A 26,498-nucleotide genomic window follows, 5' to 3' on the forward strand; every position below is an offset into this window, starting at 1 on the left:
GTTTCGTTAAGAAATGTTTATAAAAACTGATAAGTCCGTATAAAACATTTATGCTAATAACAATTCTCAACAAATGGTTAGTAAATTTGGTGGTTATTTGTGTATTCCTGTTTCAACTAATCCCATGTAAAAATGAATTACGGCAGTTTGGATAGTGGTAACACAAAAAATGAAAAGGTAAGCGAATCCTCATTATACAATGTGTGCAAGATAAGATGGTAATTATCGGAAACCGTAAGAGAAAGGTACAAAATCGTTTAAATTAAGAAAAAGTTGCTAACTTAAGAAATTCGAATTATGTGTGATAGGTACGTTAGTGAAGTTGTCACTAAAAATCCGTATCCATATAAAAAAATTGGTGGTAGTTTCTAGGGAACGAAACGTATAATCAAAAGTCTGTTGAATTCATCTTGTATAACTTCGAGAGTAGTTATTATAAAGTGATCAGTAACGATTTATTTTCCCAAGAAACATACAATGTTTAAAGCATTCGGTATCTCATTGTAAAACTTGATACCTTTATAATAAATCGAATTTTTGGCACTTTTTGTGTTCATTTTCATCAATTTTAGATTGCCTGAATATCTTATAAAATGGTTGGCTTGGTCACCATTGATTTCGAAAGTTAGATTTGAATGTTTGAGTTCATTTTTAACCAAATGAATGAAAGAACATAATTTTAATTCACTTAGAGATGACAATTCAAATAGTTTTTTTTGTTAATACAAGTTGATTGTAGGCTCCTTGTAGTTCAACTTGAATATACACCTCATAATTTTGTTGTGAAGTTTTTTAATAAGTTTTAATAAGGAATTTGTTGCCATTCTCCATACTAATATATTATATTGAATTTCGGAATTCACTAATGAAAAATGAATCAATTTAATGTATTTTAGTGGTACAACATTTGGTTTTTTTGAATATAATTCCGATTATAAGAGCTACTTTTCGTCTTATCGTTTCAGAATAAAACCAATAAAATTAGGACTAGAAGAGTAAATGATTAGAAAAATTCGTATCTTTCTCTTACAGTTTCCGATATTCTCATGCTGGCTCTCCCCCTTCGCATATCTCCCACCCTTCGAACCAATCACAAATTCACGAGACTCATAACTCACTATCTCGAGGCCAATCATAGATGAGCAAATTCATAACTTTATAGTTGTTTTTCAATTATTTTCTAATTTTAGACTTAATCTATGATCTGACAGTTGTGCGTATTGCAAAACATTAATATTTTTTAAAAATTCGTCACTCAATATTTGAATGAAACAACAAAATTGGAAAATGTTACTTTGGTTCGGAATATTCCTTTTACAAGTCATACTATTCTTCTCGCGAAAAATGACCATTATAGTCCTGTTAATTTAACGATTAACCTCGGAATGAGAGGTAATGAGCTAAATATTCATATATACCTCTATCATGGCGTTCTGAAATCTGTCTTGAAAGTCTCATATAATCTCGTGTCTGTATCGGAAGTTATATGAGGTCAAAGGTAAAAAATACAGTTTTCCGAGGCTATCTCAGTTTCTATTGCTCCAATGATGTTAACATTTATTATAAAAATTGTAAAGCATAAAATTTAGGATAAATTTCATTTGAACCTTTTTTTAATGCGTTCGATCCTTTTTGAGATAGAGGGCGGTAAACGCGCAGCGCTCTGCTGTGCGTACTGTAATCCAAGGTCAACTGTGAATATTTGTGAATATTACCCTCAATTTTGAATAATTTGTATTATTTAACAGTTGATATATTATATTCGACAACATTTTACAATTCACATATATCAATTTAATAATACTTACCTACTTTGTGTAATTAAAAACTCATTATGAAATAATTATTGTACATTTTGATGTATTGAAAATACATTTGAAATATAAAAATAATCAAGTATTTTATCTTTAAAAGGTATACATTTCTACATACATGTTAGATAATATATTATACTCATCACATTATTATATATCTTACATTTATATTAATTTATTCAAAGGAAATTTTAAGGAAGTAAAGTGAGTCAATATATTTTGATTGCATCTTTATTCAACAGCTTTAAATGTTTGACAATTAAAATGAAATTTTCGTGAAAATCTTTAAATTTTTAATAATGTAAAAAAAGTATTAGTTTTCTGCTTCTTCATCTTCTGGACGTTCAGGAATTTCTGTTTCATCGTCATCATCTTCGTTGTCCTGAATCGTTGTTTCTAGACCTTCCAGAATTTCAGGGTCAAATGCACTCTCTTCTTCACTGTCACTTTGCAATGATACAGCATTGAAGCAAGCTTGCCCATTACACTGACCACAAGCTAAAGTGCATTGCAACCCCGATTTTCTACATCCGCACCGTGGACCACATCCATTTTTACAATTACAAAATAAAGTATTAAGTAATTCATCGGGAGCTGGTGGTGATATTGTTGTCATTGGTTCTAGAAATTTATTTTGAAGAATTCAACCCCATTCCAGGGGTTCCAAAGCATGCCCTAACCATTTTTGAACTTGCAATCAAGTCATACTCACACAGTAAACGATCTTTGACAGATTCTCCTAAGGAATCCTTTCGTTCTTCTGCCTTTTTCATGACATTGTCTTTAAATTGTAGAGTACTAACGTTACTAATCGTACGTCGGTACTTTTCATTTTTTCTTGACTCTGCTGCTGCATCAGCTGTTTGGCCACAAAATAAGCACATTTTTTTGAAATCAAACACTTTATGTCTTTTTTTACGAGGTAAACTGGGTGATGTTAAATGTTAATCTTCCAAGCGTCGCTTCGATGCCGCTATAGAATTTTTACTGATATACACTTTTCGACACCCAATATGCACATTGACAGAAGTTAAAGTGTTTAAGAAGTTTATGTGACCGTCATTTCTCTCGGTACTAGCAGTTTTTAAACTTTTCAAGCCGCGTACTACATTAAGACAATCACCTTCTGAAAGTGGCTTCTCACAAATTAAACACAAATCAGCCATAATTTTAAAAATTATACGTCTGTCAATGTCGATATCTGAAACAAGAATAAACTCAGTGAATAGAAAGCAGTTAATCAAAAAAAAAAACAGTTTTAACCACGGAACATCTATCTCATGAAGTAACTATATAATGTACCTATGAAGAAGTATTTAAAAACTTTTATATTTGAAATGTATTTTCAATACATTAAAATATACAATAGTTATTTCATAATGAGTTTTTAATTACACAAAGTAGGTAAGTATTATTAAATTATTATATTGCAAAAATATGTGAATTGTGAAATATTGTTAAATATAATGTATTAACTGATAAATAATACAAATTATTCAAAATTGAAGGTAATATTCACAGATATACAAAAATGTTGTTAAATATAATATATTAACTGATAAATAATACAAATTATTCAAAATTGAGGGTAATATTCACAGATATTCACAGTTGACCTTGGATTACAGTACGCACGGCAGAGCGCTGCACGTTTACCGCTCTCTATCTCAAAAACGATTGAGCGCATGAAAAAAAGGTTCAAATAAAATTTATCCTAAATGTATTTTACAATTTTTATAATAGATGTTAACATCTTTGGAACAATATAAACTGAGATAACCGCGAAAAACCTTTTTTTTTACCTTTGACTCCGTATAACTTCCGGTACAGACATGAGATTATATGATACTTCTGAGACAGCTTTTAGAACGCCATAATGAAGGTATATACAAATATTTAGTTTATCACCTCTCATTCCTAGGTTAACCCTTTTTTTATGCTAAAGTGACTGGTCTGTTACTCGAATGATTGATTTACGATAATCCTTATCCTCACAAGTAACTGTCATGCTTTTGCTCTATTATCATTTGTGGGAAGATCAAAATGTACAATTTTTTAGCTTAATATTTCTTCAATGGTTATCTGTGAACTTAAAACAAATTCATTATTTCGCAAACTATGGACTTTTGTCAAAAGTTCCGAAATAGGTCAATTTGTGTAAGTTTATATAAGTTTGAGATAAACAAGAGACGTAATCATGATATATTTGCAATAAAAGTTGTGTATTGGGCTTTTCAAATCATTCCTCTATATACAGGATGTTTATTAAACATGCGGCAAAAATTTAAGCGACTATTCCTTGGACTATTCTAAGGATATTTTGTCCTTTATTGATTTTTAATCAATTTTATTTCGAAGATTTATTGTTATTGTTAATTGTTACATGTAATGTTTCTCAGTCTACAAGAACTGTTGAAAATAACAACCCCCGCTCGAATGCAAGAATCCAATCTTCCTCTTGAAGATAATCACTTGGTGAATCGAAATACGTGTCGAGGTGTTAAAATAACGGTTTGGTGTTGGGGTAGAACCCCAGTAATATTCATTGCTACACCAAAGGTTTCAAACAGTGCATCACAAGTTCCTGAAAAGGGGTTAACGTGTTTTCATTCTGGCGTGGAAAGTTTTTTCATCGGATTCATTTTACGCCAGCCATTCCGATTCCTCCTATCATAAGTAACTCAAAAATCCCCATAAAGAATCTTTATCATAATTCCGGTGACGTTTTACCAATTATTTCGAATTTTCATTGAATTTTCGAAAGTTTTCTGATGTTCTTCCTTCAAGAGGTGTAGTCGGTTGGGTTGGCGTCAATATTTGCGTCAATCGACCGTCAGGTGAAACGGTGGTTCGAGCCTCGAGCCGAACGATCGATTTTCACTGCCTACCTTCCAACCCGTGCTAAGAATCGCACGTTGAAAGGAAGGACCTCGTCATTCGTAGGGGGCGGCAGCTGGTGAACGGAAAAAAAATTTCAAATAAAATATTGAACATGTATGGGCGCGAAAATTAAAACTTGCTTGGAAGAAATCCAACAGTTCAATAAAGGAAAGTTGTTCTGAAATTTTCAGAAGTTATTCTGATAATGCCATTTATTTGATGGTTCAACTTAAAATTCATTCTCAGCGTCCTAAATAACCCGCAATTTCTTCAAAATAAACTCTCAAATGAACTCATAATGTATAAAAAATAAAGAAAATCGCGAAATAGTAAGATTTTCTCCCAATTTTCCGGGACATAGGTAAACTTTCTGGTGAACTTGATTCTTGATAAGAGATATTAAAACCTACTAGAACCCATTTTGGTGACATAATTTCAATATTTCAAAGTAATAAAATACAATCCAACAAAATAGACAAAAATGGGATAATTTGGGAGTAAACGGAGGATCTCACCTCATTTCCCAGTGAAGAGTGATTTTTGGGGTATAGTCGAAGTAAACGATATTGTGCACTCTCAAAATTGTCGGCACTCTCGAAGGCCAAAAAAAACCAATACATATAAATGACTAGTCCACGTGAACTGTAGACTTGGTGATTCGTATTGGATAATTTTTACTAACCGAGTTTTATGATTGGCTGAGGAGTCATAAAATTACATTTGAAGTCATGTTACGGTGACGAATAGAAATCGGGGAATGCGGCCTTGGTTATCGCCGTCGTGTTCAGTTCAGGAACTGATCGCGATTTAAGTGTTGAAATTCGATATTGGTGCAGTTATAATTACTTGAAATTTTTGTTTGAAATGTGGCGTCCTTGGACAGGTACTACTATTAATAACGAGTGTGATAACAACGCAGACGTTTTCCAGTGAAGTGATTCCAATAGCGATGGTGAACAATGCGAAAAAGAGATACCAGTGAATAAGATTCGGATGCATTTGAATATTGAAACACAGAGAGTATGTTTCAATGTATATAAGAATATACATCTCAAGTTTGGTTTCGAGGGAAACAAACTATTACAAGCAGCATGAGATTTGACCGAAATTACTTTTTCAACTGTACGTAAAATAGTCAAAAACAAACCTTATGAACGCAAGACGCGGTGTGATACAGGATTACCAAAACCTTCAGATGTTTATTTGATAAAATCATAAAAAACAATATACGACTGTCACAAAAGCAATGAGATTCCTACAACTGAAATCATAAGGAAGAAATTGAATTCTTTCGGCCAAAACTTGTGCTGCTGTAATAAAACTCTTCAGAATTGGATAAAGTAACTAGGATTTAGATTCGAAATAATAAACAAACATCAAGAGAAGCAGAAGAATAGTGTAATTGCGTAAGAAATACTTAGAACAAATAACTGAATATAGACAAGAACAACGGCAAATTTTCTATGACACTGACGACACTGTCACGAAAGGGTGGACTGATGGTTCGAGAAATATATATATATATATATATATATATATATATATATATATATATATATATATATATATATATATATATATATATATATATATAATTATCTGCGCGAGCGCACTAATCTATCTAGTAGGTCGCTATTAGCGATAGTGACCAATAAATTGGTATGGCGCTGTCAGTTTGTAAATTTTCGAAATTGAATCAATACTAATTGTGTGTTGTTGTTATGTTCTCAATTTGTTACTTTAATAATTCCCTTGTTACGTCCTTCACATAGAATATTTGCTCGACTTTATCAACGATTACGAGAATATGGTTCATTCGACAAAAGAACGCAGGATTGTGGTCGCCATCGAGAAGTACGAACACCACAGCTTGAGGAAGCAGTACTTAATTTGATTGAAGAACAACCTACTACCAGTACTAGAAAGATTGCTTTCCAGCTAAATGTTGATCATATGACGGTATTTCGAATTTTGAATCAACAACTCTTATACCCTTACCATCTGCAACGAGTACAGGCACTGTTACCGCGAGAATTTCCGAACCGTCTTGAATTTTGCAATTGGATGGTGGAAATGATTAGGAGAAATTGTGACTTTCTGAAGACGATAGAATTCACAGACGAATGTAGTTTTTCTCGGGACAAGATTATTAATTTTCATAATTACCACATATGGGCTGATGAAAACCCTCACGCTATTGTCGAAACTAATCATCAAGAACAGTTTTCTCTTTACGTATGGCTTGGAGTTATTGGGGATGATTTAATTGGGCCTCATTTTCTACCTCCTCGATTAAATGGTGAGGCATACGTTCAATTTTTAAGAGAAGTGCATCCAGTACTGCTGGAGGAAGTTCCTTTGGGCGTCAGAATGGATATGTTTTTCATGCATGATGGGGCTCCCGCCCATTTTGGTTAAGTAGCACGTCAGCATTCAACTGAAACATATGCAAATCAGTCGATATGTCGAGGAGGACCACAGAACTGGCCCGCTCGATCCCCGGATCTCAATCCTCTCGATTTCTCTATTAGGGACCATTTACAGCATTTGGGTTATCGTACTCCTGTTCGCGATGTAGAGGGCTTAAGAAACCGCATCATCGATGCGTGCAGGGTGATCAGAGAGACTCCAGGAACATTGGAGCGAATACGTGGCTCAATGCGCCGACGTCTAGACGCATGCGTAATGTCTGAAGGTAGACATATTGAACATTTATTATGATTTCTACATGTCGTGTTTTGTTATTAATGAATTAGTTTTGTTTATTACCCTTTAATCGTTTAATGCAGGTACTAACTACAAAATAACAATAAATCCAGTTCGCATTTATGACGATGTATCTCTGTAGTTGTTCGTAAAATAATTTTTTGCTGCGAACTGGTTTATTGTGGGCAAAAAACCCAGGAGACATTTTTTGTTTAGAATGAAACAGGCTATCGGAAATAAATTTTTAAATGGTAAACAAATAATAAGACAAAAAGTTACATTGGAAATAAATTTTAGGGGTTGCGTTTTCCACCCCTTACAACCATGGGGTAAACCAAATAAATTACTGGCTAAGCCTCTTTTTGGTAGTACAAAACGTCAGGTTGATTTCAATATTGTGACTTTTTCAGTGCTTGTGAAAAAAATTGTTATACAAATTTTATGTACCCCCTTTAAGGGGATGTATCTTAACAAGGAATGCTCCAATGAAGTTTCTTTATATGAAAGATCCTATCTTTTTTTCAATGAGGAATCACCTCCTTGAATGTTTTACACTTATTCAGTTACACCCTCTATTATTAAAAGGGGTCTGTTGGAAGGTAGGTTGCACTATATCGTTTACTTGAACTATACACCTACTAGAAAATTTCAAATTTTGAACGGATGAAAAAACTCTACTACCTGCTAAATGGTATTATTAAATTAGTCTACCCCTTTATTGGTTCTTTCCATTAGCAGATAAACTCTCTAAATGTAGCGAATCATTGAATGTTAGAAAAGTTGAGTTTCGTAAAATTTAACTGTGGTTTCAAAGTAGATATAATTATTCTTCTCTTTCTGTTTGGTTACTAGTCGCAATCCACAAGTGAAGAAACCGCCGAAGAAAATACCAAAGGATTGGGACTTATTTCGGCGGCACTATTTATAGCAGGAGAGATGGCTGGAAGTGGAATTTTAGCACTACCACAAGCATTAGTGAATACAGGTCAGTTTTTAACACCTATCATATAAATGAAATTCAGCGGCAATTTTGTATGTATTGCTGAATCTAGGAAATCATTATTTATAATTTTTAGGGCCAGTGGGAGTAGTTCTTTTGCTACTTTTTTGTTTCAATGCCGCTTATGGGGGTATCAGGCTGGGCAACTGCTGGCAGATTGTTGAACAAAGATATCCCGAACACAGAATACCTACACGGAATCCATATTCTGTGATTGCTCTCAGGGCAATTGGAAAATTTGGTAGGTAAGTTTAGTATATTGCCACCAATAAAGCAACCTTTAGTAGTTTTTTGGAATTGTTTTTCGATGACATTCCAGAATAGATTCTCAAATTTCTGATACCGCAGTTGTCGGTTGATTGGTCATACCACTAACACTGACATAAAAACTTGGCAATGTGACTTGGGTGTCCCACCAATAGTTGGGTTCAATTATGTCTCTCTTGCGTTTACACAGTTATTTTCATCAAGTACTTTTCTTGGTTATTCCCATTTTGTCTTTAATCGAGGACCGCCTGTCCGGTACTGACGATGCCCAATAGGCTGAAACAGCTGTCTACCGGTGGCTCTTAAATTGAAATCAATATGGGAATGATCAGAATAGTATTTTTTATTAATCTTTTGATTTTCATGGAATTATTTTCCAGCAGGTTGACTGCATTAATCTTTCTCGATTTCATATCATTTCTGGAAACATGTGGATTCGTTTTCCGATGGCATTCCAGGTTAGCTTACCAAATTTCTGCTACCGCAGTTGTCGGTTGATTGGTCAAACCACCAACACTGACATAGAAACTTGGCAAGTTGATGACTTGGGTGACACACCAATAGATGGTTCCACTTATGTCTCGCTAGGTTTACGCAGTTATTTTTATCAAATACTTTTCTTGGTTATTCACATTTTACCCCATGCAAAAATTCAGTTAGGAATAGCCATGACGAAACATTTTACCGATCGCGAAAGAATAGCACCTAAAGGCTGACTTTCGACCAAGAGAGGTCAGATGTCAATCTTGCTGAAGTGCCAATCAGTAAGTTGAGGACTTCTCGGAGAGCAGGGGTGGATGGAGTGGGGTAGTAGGTTTCTCCTCGCTAACTAGCCGGGGGGGGAAGCTTCTACTTCAGGGCACTCAACCCGAGAGGGGGCATGGGGGGGGCACATTTTGTCCTCGAGGACCACCTGCCCGGTACTGACGATGCCCATTTGGCTGAAACAGCTGTCTCCGAAGGCTCTTAAATTGAAATCAATATAGAAATGATCAGAATAATATTTATCTATTGAATTTTTGACTTTCATAGAATTATTTTCCAGCAGCTTGACTGCATTAACCTCTCTCAAATATTTTCGGATAGGTTTCCGTGGTCAGTAGTATGTTGTCGTTGAGTTCGGGTTGAACCGCGTCTGGAGTTTTGTATTCGACGTTTCGGGTCCCATTTTGGAGCCATTTTCAAAAATTTTATGACTAATTTATGACTATAACCACTGACATATGTCATGTCAACTGTCTGTCAATCCTAACCAATATTTTATCCAACACTATATTTTATATAACCATCGTATGAAATATCCTCAACGAAGTTGTAAGTCTAACCATTCATTTATTTCTTAATATTACTTACACCCACAATTTTGTAGCTTCCCTGATGATGGAAACAATTTATTAAATTTCCGAAAGGTTGGACAAACTTTAAAGAGTACTCTTTCATTTGCTGCAAAGCCCCACAATTTGTTAGTTTCATTCCTAACTAGTCAGCAACGACTACCCTTTCGATGAGTCTACTTTAAACTGTAATATCTCAATGAATACTCATACAATTTATTCGAAATCGAAGTCATTTGAATCACTGCATTTTTTTCAATGTAACACAAGTCGAGTAAGTCCGTCAATATAAAACATGTGTGCTCGGGATCCGATAAGTCGATGAAGGCCGTTTTTGCCTGGTCCTGATTGGCTAAGGTTCTACCGATGAGAAAGTTATCGAACTACATGAAAAGATGGCAGTCGGTTAGTGAAAGGTCTGGGGAGTATGGTGGATGAGGCAGAACTTCGATGCTCAAGTCGTTAAAAATAATTGAAAAACTAGTGAAGAAAAGGCTCAATGAATTCCTTATTGCCCATGAAATCATCAAAGAAAATCATTTCGGATTCCAGGCTAAAAAGAACACCCAAGATGCAAATGTTTCCTTCCTGTATGAGGTATATTCAGATATAAATGCCGGAGATGTAGCTGCAGCAGTATTTTGTGACCTAAAGAAGGCTTTTGACTGTGTAGACCACAAAATACTTTTGGCGGAAACTACATTGCCACGGCTGTGAGGGAGTTACTTCGGATTGGTTCGACTCCTACCTAACTGGGAGCAGTCAAGTCGTAAAAAGTGATGTAACTTCAAAATATATTAATATAGATTATGGAGTGCCACAAGGATCAGTTTTGGGACCCACTCTTTTTCTTGTATATATAAATGATTTACTGTGTATAAATACTTCTGGAAAAATTACCTTATTTGCATACGACACCACCATTTTATGGCATAGTAAAACTGTTGAAGATCTGAATAATAAGATAATCAGAGACATAAATGTAACCAAGTCTTGGTGCGACTCAAATCTTCTCTCTTTCAATATAAAAAAAACAAATCAAATGTACTCTAGAAGATATGCCACTAGAAAATGAGAAGATTGAAAATAGAGATTGCACAACATTTTTGGGCCTTTATATTGACAGTCAATTGAAGTTTGAAGCCCACGTCAACCAATTGAAGAATAAAATCTCCTCAGGGTGCTATACAATGAGAATTATTTCAAAGGAACTTGGTACTGCCACGGCTATAAAGGCATATTATGCATTAATCGAATCTCAACTGAGATATGCCATTCCTTTCTGGGGGGTATGTACCTCTAGTCTGCTAGATTCAGTACTTAAACTGCAAAAGAGAGCCATTAGATATGTGTTCAAACTAGGACCGCATAATTCATGTAGGCAGTTATTTGCAAAGAAAAATATATTGACAGTAGTGGCTATCTTTGTAATGAAAACTGCGTGTATTATACACAAACATAGGTAAAAATTTGAATATATTTCTTCGTGTCATAGCTTTCACCAAAAATCTAAAAATAATTTTAAAATACCATTGCCTTCTTCATCCCTAGTAAAGGACTCCATTTTCTATAACGGTGTTAAAATGTATAACCACTTACCGTCTCATTTTAGAAATAGCCACGATAGTATTGACAGCTTTAGAAAATACAGAAAAAACTTCTCTCGAGCAGACCCTATTATAGTTTGCACTAATTTTACAATGACAACTTCCAATGAAATTGTTAACTGTCATCTGTAATTTATTACGAGTACTGTATAGGATACTCGATTAGACTGTTAAATTATAAGTCGTAAAATTGACAAAATGTTGAAATAACATTTTATGATTGATATTTTATTTATTTCATGACACTTATTCTATCGAATAAAATAAATAATTGATAAATGTATATGTTTATATACTGCTTGTTTATATAACAATTTTATTTTTATTTTATTTATATTTTACATAATTGTGATTATTTTGCCTAAATTTTATTTCTGTACGTGTATATTTTACTTTGTTTTTTTCAACAACAAATTATATTTTGATTGATTGATTGATTGAAATGAATCAATACACCTCAAAATTGTTGAAACAAATTCTGTTATTCACATCAAATTCTTTATTTTATTTTGATGTTTTGTATTTCCATTAGAATAAGTAGGTAGTTTAATTTCTTTCACTTCCCTGTATTACCTAACTTTCATACAATGCGTTCCAACGGGGTCAAGTTTTCGTTGGAACGCCCTGTATACATATAATAAAACGTGTAAACAGCTAATTACGTGCTGCAGTATTCACAGTGAATAGTTTTTATTATTATTTTTCAGTGAAAACTTGAAAATATAATCTTTTGACAAAAAAACGAAGCAACCAACATATTTGAATATATCTCATTTGTTTTTTTCCTAAGAGATAACTGTTTTCAGAATACTGCAGCACTTTTATCAAGCTGACAAGTGGATTACATTCTTAACTTCTAATCACACTATTCATTGTTAAAAATTACCTTGAAAGCTAGACGTGTTCATGCCCAGCGATTCTGGGATTATGCACTGAAATTTTTATCAAATATCCTTTTTGCCTTTTGGATGATACCTATATTTGTCTATGATGTCACTTTTGGAAAGACAAAAATGCAAACAAATGGTAACAATACAGTGCATTTCTTTAACGCCCCCTCTTTTATTTTTTGAACGGGTCAACTCAAAAAATTGAAATTTGTGATAATGAAATCAATGCATGAATACTTTATTTTGAAGTGAAATTGACAAATGAAACTTTCAAAATGGCGACTGGGCTCCATCTGGGAAAAATATTAAATGGAAAGGGGGTCTTGTGACACATCATTTTTGAAGCTCCTGATAAATGCTTCACAAGCCTTGAATATAATGTCAATATCTTCAACTACTACAAAATGGCGGAACTTTTAATAATTGCCCGAATACATTGACAGTTAACTACATAATATGAGGTAATAAGCTTGTGGAGATAGGTAGGAATTGTAGGATGCATTGCTATGGTTTCCGTCATGATTTCGCAGAATTCTGTTCTTCGATCAGGGACATCTTCAGTTAATTGGTGTACCATTTAAATTTTGCATGGATGATACCTTTCCTCGTCAAAATTCTACACACAGTAGAAGTAGACACCTCACAAACATTCGCGACGGAATAGGTAGACTGTTCAGGATTTACTACCATCTCACCAGTTATTTGCACTTGCTATTCTTTCGGAATGGACGGATGACCTGGGGGCTTTTTGTTATGTACACTACAGGTAGTTGTGAATTTGGATACAAGTTCCTTCAAATTTTTTTTACAGATAGAACGATTCGGAAGTTACGCATCGCACCGTAAATAAAAATCGCTTCAATTTTTTTTTCCAAAGAACGAGAATTGACCATTTTAGAGATTGTTGACGTGGTACTTTTCTACTAGTAAAATCGAAAACTAAAAATGAGAATATTCTAACTGAACAATGATTGTTCATTGTCGTACTGATATTTTTTTGACGTTTTCAGAAAATAACTTAACAAATCTTATCGGGTTGTTGGAATGACCATGTGGCAGATAAAAAGGAATATTTTTTGAAATATCGATATTAATGTGTTTGTCTTCAGGAAATTATTAAATGTTCCGCCATTTTGTAGTCGGTGAAGATATTGACTTCATATTCTAGAGTTGTGAAGTATTCGTCAGGAGCTTCAAAATGATGTGTCATAAGACCCCCTTTCTAGTCAATTTTTTCCCAGATGGCGCCCAGTCGCCATCTTGAAAGTTTCATCTGTCAATGTCACTTCAAAATAAAGTATTCATGCATCAATTTCACTATTCCATATTTCAATTTTTTGAGTTGACCCGTTCAAGAAATGAAAGGGGGACATTAAAGAAATGCACTGTATGTATATATTTTCATCCAACAGCTATTGAGTAACATAACTATTTATTATTTATAGCTCCATCGTATCCATATGTGTGAGAATAACCCTTTTTGGCGCTGGAACCGTATATCTTCTATTATCTTCTCAAATTATTCAAGAGCTCCTGCTGGATGTATTTCCTGAAATGACTGAATGTGCTTACTTTCTGTTGATCGCCTTAAGTATTACACCTATGATATGGTTGAGCTCTCCAAAAGATTTCAGGTCAGTGAAAATAATATCCTATAGTAATTATTTATAATTATACTGATGGTATGTTCAATGGCTAGAAATTGTTTCATCAGTTTTTATGAAATATTTTATATGCTTTGGAGAAGAAAGGTTTTGGCTTTCTACTTCTTTATACAAAAAATGTGGAAAACTTTTAAAGAAAGGAAGAAAGCAATTCATTCCAAAAAAACTCTTCACGAAGATGTGTACTATATGGGCAGAAAAGTCTCGCGCCTAACACAGATGTGTACCAACCTTCATAGTCCAGTCATTTAAGATTTTATCTGCGGAAAAATTCCTACTGAGCTGAATTGTATACACCTTCACTATGGCGTTTTAATGAAGATGTCTAAAATCGACATTGATATCGTGCCGGCTAAAAAAGTTATAAGGGTCAAAAGGTCACGAAAATCAGTTTTTCGGGAATATCTCGCGATCTATGACTCGGAGGTCAATAAAGGTCATTATGAAAATGATTCCTCATACGATTATCTACAAAAAATGTCTTCTGCATTTTTTTTGTAAAGTCAACCGTTTTCGGACTAGAGCGCTGAGAGTGTGACTACATTATGATGATGCACTCGTTTCCGCACCACCTTTGAGGTAGAATGCAAAGCACGTTTTTTTTACATGGTTTTCCCCGTAGGCATAATCCATGAACTGTAATGAAAGTTTTTTTTGAACATTGAAAAATAGGAAAACAAAATTTGTATATACTTTTCTTTTATATTCATTCGTCGTCGATATCCTCAATTTCAACTTCATCAAAAGTTGCTGACAAAACATCGAGTGGACTTAGTGCTGTATTTAAATCAACATCTTCATTATTTTCTTCACTAGTGGACTCTGCGTTTAAGCATGACTGACCACGACAATGTCCACAAGCTTTAGAGCATCTGAATCCAATTTTTTTACATCCACATTTGCCGTCACGACCTTTTGTACAATCACAAAAGATTGTGTTTAGTAGATCATCGGGTGCTGGTGGCAATAAAGTTGTTATTGGTTGTAATATATTATTTTTCAACTCCCAACCCCACTGTTTTGGATCATTTTTTTTTCCTAGCCAGGTTTGTATTTGATAATAGGCTCGATAAATATGCTGTTGAGCTGCTGAAGAAGTGGGTGGTAATAATTGACATTTCACAGCTGTGCTTTGTCTTGTTAGTTTAGCAAAGCTGCAGTATCTGTAATTGTCAATTGAATTTTCTGATTTTGGAGCACCGTACATTGCTAGTAGAAAATGTATTCCAGCATTGACAAGGGCATCTTGAGCGCAATTTTTTTGTTAGAATATTTCTGCAGAATTGTGTAACTCGGGTCTTTTTTCAAACATTTTCATGACTTTAATTTTTCCTTTCCAAAAAAGTGTTGAAGTTGTGTCACATCCGGTCATAGCACGTAGAAAAAGAATATTTTTCTTGCAGTGTGGATACTTGTTGATGCTCTCAGTCGAGTATATTTTTGTTTCAACATTGTTTTTCCCTGGTTTCTTAAAAAAATGGATGTAGGTTGATTAAGTATTTGTGTGCGTGCTATGAGAAGTACCAATAGATCTATGTCTTCGCCAACGATAATTGTAGTATTATTTATTGATTTTTGAATTGCTGTTTAAACTATTAACTATTAACGAAACCTCTGAAATATAAGTATATTTGGCACAAAACGCCCGAGTAGAAGTTAGAAGTTTAAAAAAAAACTTGAATACATTAATAAAAAGCAATAGAGTCGATGCCTTATATGTATACGGTATACAATACCCTATGTGAGTGTATTCTACTCGCTTTCTCAGCGCTCTAGTCTGAAAACGGTTGACTTTACAGAAATACAAGAGATTTTTTTAGGCGGCACGATGTCAATGATATTAATGATCGAAAAGTGAAGTTGCGCGAGTTAACTGACATTGTAAAGATATCAAAGAAAACATGTTGACTTTATATTGCATGAGCACTCGACTATGAAAAGTCTCTCTTCAAAGTGGGTGCCGCGCGAGCTCTCTGTTGACTAAAAACAAGAACGTCTTGATGATTCTGAGCAGTGTTTGTCCATGTTTGAATATAACAAACCGGAATTTTCGCGTCGATATGTGACAGTGGATGAAACTTGGATCCATCTCTTCACTCCGGAATCAAAATGATCGTCATCTGAGTGGAGAGCAACTGGTGAACCTCTTGCAAAGCGCCCGAAAGCACAACAATCGACTGGAAAGGTTATGGCCTGGGTATTTTAGGTTGAGCTTGGTGTAATATTCATCGACTATCTTGATAAGAGAAATACCATCAACAGTGAATATTATATAGCGTTACTGGAGCGTTTGAGGGCCAAAATTGCAAAGAAACGACCGCATCCCAGATACCACAAATACGTCTTATGGACGTTTTTGAAACGTCCCGCTTGGACATTCAGGACATCCTCAAAATGTCCGTTTTACTGACGTGGACATATTATGGACGTCTTTGTAACGTCCATTGTTAATAATCAGGATGTCTTTAGGACGTCCATAATAGAAAATTTCAGGTCTTCGAATAGACATTTATAGAACGTCTTTAGGACGTCCATTTGAGAACATTTCATGGACATAATCAGAAGCTCAAAAAGATATTCACAGGATGTTCTATTTATTTCCGTCATGCGCTTATATAGCCTAAAAATTATTAACTTTTTATTTATTAGGTCAGATTGCCTCGAGAAAATTAAGAAAATATTGAACATTTCAAAATATCTATTGCATATCTATTGCAAATAATAACATATAATAAATTATGTATTGAAACTTTTTCGTTGATTTTACGTCCTTCCCTTCCTTCACCCTTTTTAGCCATGCCGGCATCGACAGTTCCGTTTCCTCTCGTGATTTGGCCATGTTTGCCTTCTCAGATGAACCTGAAAATAATTCGAATTGCTTATTCAAAATGAATGGCAGATCAATATGAAAATCCAATCTGTATTTAAATTATTCAGTTCCTAGACAATCTTAAAGAATCTTAAAATTTGTTTCGGCTGAAGAGAATAGCCTTCTTTGATATGACTTATGACCTTGATGTTGGATAACTTCGCACACAGTTGGATTTACCTTTAAAACAAAAGTACAAAAGATGTTCAAAATGGCGACCATTTTCTGCAACACATAATGTCAGTCTTTTTTCAAACGAATTCTCTACACGTTCCAGCATATCCTCTGGAAAGCTCTAGTGATTCTTCGTTTCATGCCTTCTATAGATGTTGGAGGAGTTTGGAAGACAATCCATTTGATAAACCTCCATAAAAAATCCGTTTTGGGCTGGTCAGGTGATCTGGGACGCCATGCCACAGGCCCACCCCTACCTATCCATTTTTGATTGAAATGATCGTTAAGATATTCCCATACCAAAGTTTTGGAATGTGGTGGTGCACCGTCTGGTTGTAGCCACATCCCAATGAATTCGAAAAGTCATGCCAAACGAAGAAATCAAATATATATTTTTTCCAGTCGGATGCCCATTCAAAAATACGAACCATTAACTAAGTTTCCAAAAATTCCACCCCAAACATTCAGTGACGCTGTTGATGGTTCAGGCAACAAACAAAATGGGGGTTTTCCGTTACATAATGATGCATGTTATGCCGATTGATAGTTCCATTTTAATGAAAAGTCGAAATCGAAAAAACAATTTCCTGGTTGATCTTTTCTAAGCCGCATTGATAAAATTGAACACGTTTTTCAAAAACTCTTATTCTTAACTCTTGCATCAATTGCATGTGGTAAGGATGAAATTTGCTTGCTCATATCATTCGAGACACGCTGGTTTAAAAAAATTCCCATTCCCTGCTCAGGTCTCGCGTACTCACGTGGTAATTTTCAACAAGGTGAAGAGCAATTTTAAATGTATTCTCTTCATTTGTTACAGGGCAGATACCTTCGAACTTCTCGTTTTTGACATTACCAGTTCCTTCAAATATTGTTTTTAGAGCCTGAAATGCCCTTCCATCTGGTCAACTCCTTTCGGGGAACTTCTCTTTGTAAATCCTAGATGCAAGGCACTTTCCGTCATTTTCCTCCAAAACATGATCCAATCCACACGCAAAGCAAACTTTTGATGTCAGTCATGGATGACTGGGTTTTTGAAGATAAAAGCAGTATAGATATTCTTCAGATTTTTTACGCATTTCTTACCGTTGAAACCGCTAACTATCATTAGTAGGTATGAAAAATGTTAACCTACGTCTTCCCGGGTGGGGTATAGCTGTACCCCAGATACATATTTTTTGTTATAATTTTAAAATTAGCGCCCGTCCTGTTTGGCTAATTTTATTTTGTGTCGTTTGGGGTATTGCAAATAGTATACGGTTCATGAAATCGGCAACGATTTGTCGAATTGACAATGAATAAATTATGTTCAGCTTGGGGTACATTCGTACCCCGCGTGGGAATCTGTGCCATCTGTTTTATTGTTGTCCTCGACCTTATTGAACCACTTGGCTCTGGGTTTGGCATAACTACAGATACTTTTTTTACAAGCCTACCACTGACGGAAAAACTATCACAAAAAGGACTAAGTCTTTGTGGTACTTTGCGAAAAAATTAAGCATGTATTCCTAACGAGTTACTACCGAAATCGTTCAAGCCCATATATTCCAGCATGTTTGCTTATACAAAAGACCATACGGTTATTCTACTACCAACTGAACATCATGATGATGCTGTTGCTGATAAAACATTGAAAAACAAGCCAGATATTATACTGCATGATAATAATACAAAAGGTACAGTAGATACTACAGATAAGATGGTAAAACAATCTGCTCGAAGAATATGCAACCGTTGGCCAATGGCAGTGTTTGGGCAAATATTGAATATTTCTGGCCTTAATACTTACATCTTATAGGGTATCAAGTACCTGGAAACAACTAGAGGAAAAGACAATAGACGTTACTTTTTTCTAGATCTAGGAGAGGCTTTAGTAAAAGAAAATATTATCAGGCGATATAATGAGGGAATACGATTGAGTAAGACATTGAATCAGTACATGCAAGATGTCGTGCCAGAGTTGGCGCCGGTGAAGATGCAAATAGAAGCATCCTATGAAAGACCTTCAAGTGGACATTGCTATTTATGTTGTCGAAATAAAGATCGTAAATCAAGGCAATTTTGCAAGCAATGCAAAAGTTTTGTATGTGCTGAACATTATGTCAAGAAAGTAATTTGCATACAATGTCAAAAAATTTCAGACTAGTTTTTGGTCCAAGAATGTATTTTTCATTTTCATTTTGTTTAATTCAATGACAAACATTATATTTATGTTCGATATACTTTTTGATGTAATAAAATTGTGTAAATTGAAGATGTTAAATAATTTTCTTATAGTAAAAATTAAATACACCAATTTGTTTCTCTGGGGTACGAATGGACCCCACATGGGAATTCACGTAATTTTACCGACGTGGAAAGACGAAGGTTAATGTACTAGCGATTCTAGAATAACTTGGAAATCTCGCAATGGAAATTTGAAAACAAAAATTCCTTGAAAAAATTATGGAATCGAATGATGTATTCATATACTGGGTGTTCTATTTAAAAAAAAAACTTTGGTTGGTCACGCTCGACTGAATCATTCAGTATGCGAGAAAATGATTTTGAAAAATAGTATTCATCGATATAACTGCAAAACAAAATTGAGCAGTTCGAAAAATTGTTTCCTCTGATAGCGATGGACCGAGGGAATCTTGTTGACTCACCCTGTACCTCTTTCAATGTTATATACCTTATTTAAAAAAAATATCTTCAAAGGAAGGATGAAGGTCCACTTCATCCACTTTTTCATCTTAAAATCATACCATAATCTGAGCTTCTCTTAACTCGAATTTGATAAACCTCACCTGACTTATTTAATCCTTCATTCCTTATAGAAAAAATATTTTTCCTATGCTCAATCTAATCCGACAAGGTCACCGAGATACTGATAATATGCCAATCCTGAATTGAAGTTGGAATTGTCTGATAAATGTCTTTTTCAATGACCACCAATCAATATTTATTAATGATGAAAGGAGAATTGAAACTTTCTATGTTTTTTACCATTTTTATTTGTAACTAACAGTACTGCAGTTTCGTCCTATAAGGACATTTTCAGTATAAGTTTGAAAATATCCTTATAGGATGAAACTGCAGTATTGTTACTTACAATGAAATGTGGTGAAAAACATAGAAAGGTTCAATTCTTCTTTCTTTATTATGATTTCCTACCACATTTCCTACCACGGCTACATCCATCAACATTTATTGAATAAGTATTTATCTTTTGATATGGAAACATCTATACTCGTACTTTTTCTTAGATTTGTAGGTTTGGGGGCAATTCTCACTACTGTTGGAGCTTGTCTGATTTTCTTGTTTCAAATAATAGTGGACGCTAAATCTGTCGATAGAGTTCCCAGAAAAATCCATGGTTTCCACGATTTTTTTATTTCATTCGGAACGATATTATTCGCCTTTGGAGGAGCATCAACGTTTCCCACAATCCAGAACGACATGAAGAATAAAAATAGTTTTTCGAAGAGTGTTACAATGGCTTTCATCGGTAAGAATGCATCACTTCAAAAATTATAATATGAGTTGAATGATTCATTTCTCTGTTTTTCCCTTTGAGGTGAAAATATTTTTCAATATTCCAAATAGTAGTACCTCACTTGAACAATAATAACTCCCAATTAACTTTATTTTCAGTAATAATGCTTCTCTACTTTCCCATTTCTTATGGAGGATATGCAGTTTACGGAGAGGGAGTCAATACAAATTTGGCATTATCTCTAACAAAAAGTAGATTAATTGATATTGGAAATATCCTCATGGCTATTCATTTAATTTTCGCCTTTTTGATAGTCATGAATCCAGTATTTCAGGATGTGGAAGAATCTTTTAATATGTCTAAAAGTAAGTACCTAGTCGCATGACACATCTGCAACGACTTCATCTTTTAAATAGAATAGTTACAGAACACTCTTTGAAAAATACGGCAAGAATATCAAAAAGCATATCTTATCGCAAAAACTCGTGACACTGAGTTTACTGTCGGGTTCGTATTTGAAGAAATGTTCGGAAATAAAAGATTGTGTGAATTTTGAAATAAAATGTATATCAAGAAGGGTACCTCAAGGCTCTATTTTGGCACCCCTTCTATTTTTGGTTTTTATAAATGATCTTCCGGAATTTTGTTCAAAGCTTCCATTGCTGTTATTTTTGCGGAAGATACTAACATCTTAGTTTCTGCGGGAACTATGGCCTGAGTAATTGTCAAAGCTAATGAAGTAACCGATCAAATTTCTGAGTGGTGTTCTATAAATGACCTGCTGCTTATTTCTACTGAATATCAAATGCTCAACTTTGTTACTAAAAATACAACAATTGATAAAAGCTATTTGGTTAGATGAAATAATGTAACTTTACATCAAGTTAAGTGTACTAAATTCTTAGGTGATGATATTGATAATAAACTTACCTGGAAGTTCCATGTTGATAGTGTCAAACTAAAGCTCAGTTAACATATATATTTACCTACTACGTCGGTTAAAACAAACAGTCTCTCTTGATGTTCTCAAGCTTTTATACCACAGTTTAATTCAGTCAGTAATTTCCTATGGTTTGGAACAGAGGGGCTTATCAGCTAGAGCTGATGAAGTTTTCGTTATTCAGAAAAAGGTAATCAGAATTCTGGCTGGAGCATCTTTGAGTGAACACTGCAGGCCATTATACATTCGTTATAGTTTATTAACAATGCCTAGTTTTTATATCTATCGAACATTGGTATATATAAAAAACAATGTTTCAGTTATTCCTAGAAATGAACAAATCCATGAACATTTCACCAGAAATAACTCTCACTCTCAACTACAACAACCTTATAGTAGATTGACAGTATCAAAGAATCACCCCGTGTGCATTAGGGTTAAGCTATTTAATAAGCTTAGTGCTTAAAAGGCTTAAAAGCTTAAAAGGCGACTCAAGATTTTTCTATTGCAAAAAGCATACTATTCTATGGATGAGTTTCTCCTTGAATCCTAATTTGAATGTAGCTTATTAACTTTTTTTTATGTATGTTTTATATTGACTTTTTTATGTTTGTTTGACCTGTTCAATCAGCCAGTATTTCATAATGATGTCATGTTTTTTTTGTCTAATGTGATTTTGAAGAAGAACTGATTCAATAAATGATTGATTGATTGATTGTGCATATTTTTGAAAGTTTGACATCAATACGAGAGCATCTGTATAACAACCCGATTCTCTTTCAGGGTGCCAAGTATAAAATTCAACACCGTTAGGGGTATATATTAAGGGTATATAATTGATTTGTTAATTTCCATGGCTTCCAACAGATTGATTTTCTTCCCTTTAATACATATGTGTAGGATAACCTCAAAATCCTACACATATGTAATAAAGGGGACACTTGACTGTGTCTGTCGATATGCTCGAAGCTAGCGTTTATATATCGTAATCGAATGCAGTAGAAATTTCGCCGAAGTTCAATCGAAATCGGTAGCATTATTCTCACTGCTTCCAGAGTGGCACGGAACATCGTATATTCGCGCGTTCCTAGCTACGTCGCGATTGGTTATAGCTACCAGTGGCGGCCGGCTTTATTTTCTTTAGGGCATGATTTGTAACAATATTTTTATTCAAATATTTTATATAAACTCCACCGTTAAACTAATCAGATACTCTGTTATTTCACAAATTACATGCAACCCTCAATTCAAATTTTCCAATAGTGAAATAGATATATTTTTTGAATATCACATTATGAAAACCAGACAATTTTCAGAAAGGTATTTTTTATTACCTATTGGTTGAAAATAACTTTACTTTCTCTGAAGGAATAATTCCACAGATTTAAAATCAACTCCCAGAAAAATAGGTACCTAAACTATCGAATGCGTGATAAAAACATTAACCTGCGAGACTAACCTCTGTGAGGAATCTTGCACAAATGTCTATCGGATATAATTCAATATCCAGCGTGGTATTAACCGAGGAAGTAGTTGTTTTCCAGAAGACGTTTACCACACCCTACTTTGTAGGCAGTTAAAGGAGATTAATATTTTGAAATTTATTTCATAATATTTATAATTCTATAAAGTTGTTGAAATAAATATCAATGGTACTCCTATTGAAATTAGTTTTATATTTTGATCATAAAACAACATACAGGGCAATGATTTCGCAAATCCAAATAAGTGTCAATTACATCTACACCCCCAGAGCAAATGGCAATATAATGTTGGTAAATATCTTCCAAATACATACATTATAAGAAAACGTATTTTGGCTTTCTATTTCTCCATCAATAAACAAAAATGTGAAAACATTCTAAAGAAAGGGAGAAAAAACATTTAATTAAATCACTTTGTATGTGATATTCTTAGAACAATTTGTATCACTCTTAATATTTCTCCATCAATATCAATTAATGTTCTGATTCAGATTTCAGTTTGAAGAGATGCTTTTGGAGATCCATGATCATGGCGATGGTAATTCTGGTGGGAGAAACAGTCCCTCAATTTGGAAAAATCCTCTCACTAATTGGTGGATCTACTATAACACTGTTGACATTCGTTTTTCCACCTTATTTCTACATGAAATTATCTGATATGGAAAGTCAAGATTGGCCGAGAAGGTATGAGAATCCTTCATTTAGAACTAAACGTGCATATTTTTTCGGTTTTTTAAATTTTCGATAACCAGTTTGCTTGATATTGCTAAGACCTTTTACCGAGTGTGGCATGATAATAATAATAATATTTATTCATCATTTAGGTTAAGTTGAAAAACAGCATAAGCTGAACTTCGCCTTTCATCGATTGTTTCACTGTGTTTAATTTGTAATTATTCTATGAATGAAGCCGATCATTATTATTATTATTATTTGTGATACATAGCGTATATATGGTAGGTCAGTGATTAATTACAAAGAACAGTACGTCACTCATGGATAAAATTATGGAATCAAAGCTTAAATAAAAATTAATATTTGCATATACAAAGGTATGGGTACATATAGATATATAAAATGATAATAAAAAAATAAATAAAAAATGTGCCGTAGTCAAATATATATATATATATATATATATATATATATATATATATATATATAAATGTATGGTATTATATAATGGAGATTTTTTGAAATTATCACTCTTATGTGAAGGGACCCTGAGAGCAGTAGCATGGCGAGTATCACGACCGTGATACTCGCCATGTTCGTTATGTACAATTCAAGGTTCCAGTGCATAAAAATGACACATTTCATTATATAAATTGCGGGTGCAGTCAACAAGCGTTCCAATTTTGAAAACGGGTCTACAACTTTCCTGGTACCCCAGGTTTAATATCAATCTTATCAGTCGTTTTTGAGAGATGAAAACTCTGGAAAATTCCTTTGCACATCCCCAAGCCATTATGTTGAAACTGATGTGGGAGTAAGCATTCGCAAAGTAAACATTTAGTAAACCAAACCTATCTAGATAATGTTTTAACTGTTTGATCGAATAATAAGCGGAATTGAGTTTACTGCACACTTTTTGTATGTGACTTCTCCAGGTGAGATTCTCATCTAAAATAGTTCCAAGAAAATCAACTTCTTTCGATATTTTTATGTCATTCAAAGTGACCAAATTACAACAGAAATCCCTCCCAACAAATGTTTTCATCAGCACTGACTTAGATTTATTTTAAATCAGTTTGTTACGTTGACACCAACTACTGAATTCGTCAAAAACTAAATTAATTTTCATCGATAATTCATTCTCATTTTTTCCAGAAACAGTGATTGTAGTATCGTCAGCGTACATAGTTATGTGACAATCTGATATGAATTCAGGCAAGTCATTGATAAAAGTCAAGAATAACAATGGACCCAGAACAGACCCTTGTGGAACAACTAGTTTCACATCATAAGGAACTGATGTAATTCCATTACATTTAACCATCAAACTACGATTTTCCATGCACGATTCTATCCAACACAACATATTATTGGGAAAGCCCATTACTAGTAATTTTTTCAATAGAAATTTGGAAGAAACAGTATCGAATGCTTTTGATAGGTCTAAAAAAAATGAAAAAACCAGGTTATTATTATCCACTTGTGCATAAATATAGTTCAGTAGTAAAACCATGTTGCATGAGGGTTTGCTGGCCAAACTTTGATGCTATGGCTTGTCGGATCATTTTCATGTATGGCTTTCCAGTTTCCTAAAAGAACGTTCCCTGCAAGTGGCCGTGGACGGATATTTCTCGAACACTTTTACCATCAACGCTGGTGTTTCCCAGGGATCCATATTGTCTCCAACCCTTTTTTTATATAAATGACTTATTGGAAAAAACCAAGAACCCAATATATTGCTTTGCTGATGCCAGTACACTTTTCTGATCATTCCATTTGGATTCCACGACACCAATATGTCTTGGCACGATCATGTCGCTGGAATTGCCAAGACTGCTTCTCGAAAGTTTGGAACACTGTTCCGAACCAGAAAACCGTATACAGCGACTTTAGTGCTTCATAGGCTCACTTGCAACCTTGATAGTCTGGAACATCGAAGGAAGGTTTGAGATTAGTCTCTCTTTTATAGATACTGTCACGGGAGGTGTTCAAGTGACTTGGCACATTTGATTTCACCAAGAGCGGTACACATCAGAAATACGCGACGAACTGTGGCTGCTCATCGTTTTGAAGTTCAACTCGGTACACCTCTAACTTCACTGTTTGGGAACCCCTTCATTTGAAGAACTGCGTTTATGTGGAATGAACTTCCTGAGAACATTTTTCCAACTGAAATTAATCTTCAGCGATTCAAATCCAACAAGAATCGCTACTTTTGCTCAGGCACCGCTCTTGGTGCGCTTCAAGGATTTTCCTGTAGTGCTTGTGCTTTGTCCTTAAAAAAAAGTTGAATACTCAGAACGTCTTCATGGGGATATTTTTCTTAAATTCACTCTTTTATGACTATCCCTCAATGTATTTGTGAGAGAGTCTCAACAGAACTATTAATCAAACTACACAGTATGTCCGTTCCAAAAGTTTGGAACCATTCCATACCATTTTTTATTCATCTTGTATATTATTTGTTTCAGAATTATTCCATTATATGAACGAGTCTACATTTGGGAACTGATTGCCATTGGTGTTATTGGAGGTGGCGCTTGTACGTTTAGTGCCGTCAATGCCATATTTGGATCAAACTCATTATCAAGGCCATGCTACTGGAGGTGATAGTTTAATTTTAAAGAATAGATAATTTATAGTTGAGTTTTGAAAAGACTGTTTTTGTAATTTTGAAATCAATGAGTAGGATTCAATAAAGAGACAATGTATCTTT

The 26,498-nt window shown here is 34.3% G+C and overlaps 1 protein-coding gene across 1 annotated transcript; it reads left to right on the plus strand.

Annotated features, from left to right (window-relative positions):
- LOC111501876 (uncharacterized) lies at positions 1-26,498 on the plus strand. Its single transcript, XM_023155793.2, has 8 exons — positions 1-177; positions 8,253-8,385; positions 8,477-8,645; positions 13,944-14,132; positions 20,454-20,695; positions 20,842-21,048; positions 23,599-23,791; positions 26,254-26,498. Exons 1-8 carry the CDS (start codon positions 133-135, stop codon positions 26,390-26,392), a joined length of 1,317 nt encoding a protein of 438 aa, XP_023011561.2. The 5' UTR covers positions 1-132; the 3' UTR covers positions 26,393-26,498.

Source organism: Leptinotarsa decemlineata, unplaced genomic scaffold (assembly GCF_025532065.1).
Source record: "Leptinotarsa decemlineata unplaced genomic scaffold, Ldec_3_MD MMD2_tig00001719_RagTag_RagTag, whole genome shotgun sequence".
In the NCBI taxonomy this organism is placed as follows: Eukaryota; Metazoa; Arthropoda; class Insecta; order Coleoptera; family Chrysomelidae; genus Leptinotarsa; species Leptinotarsa decemlineata.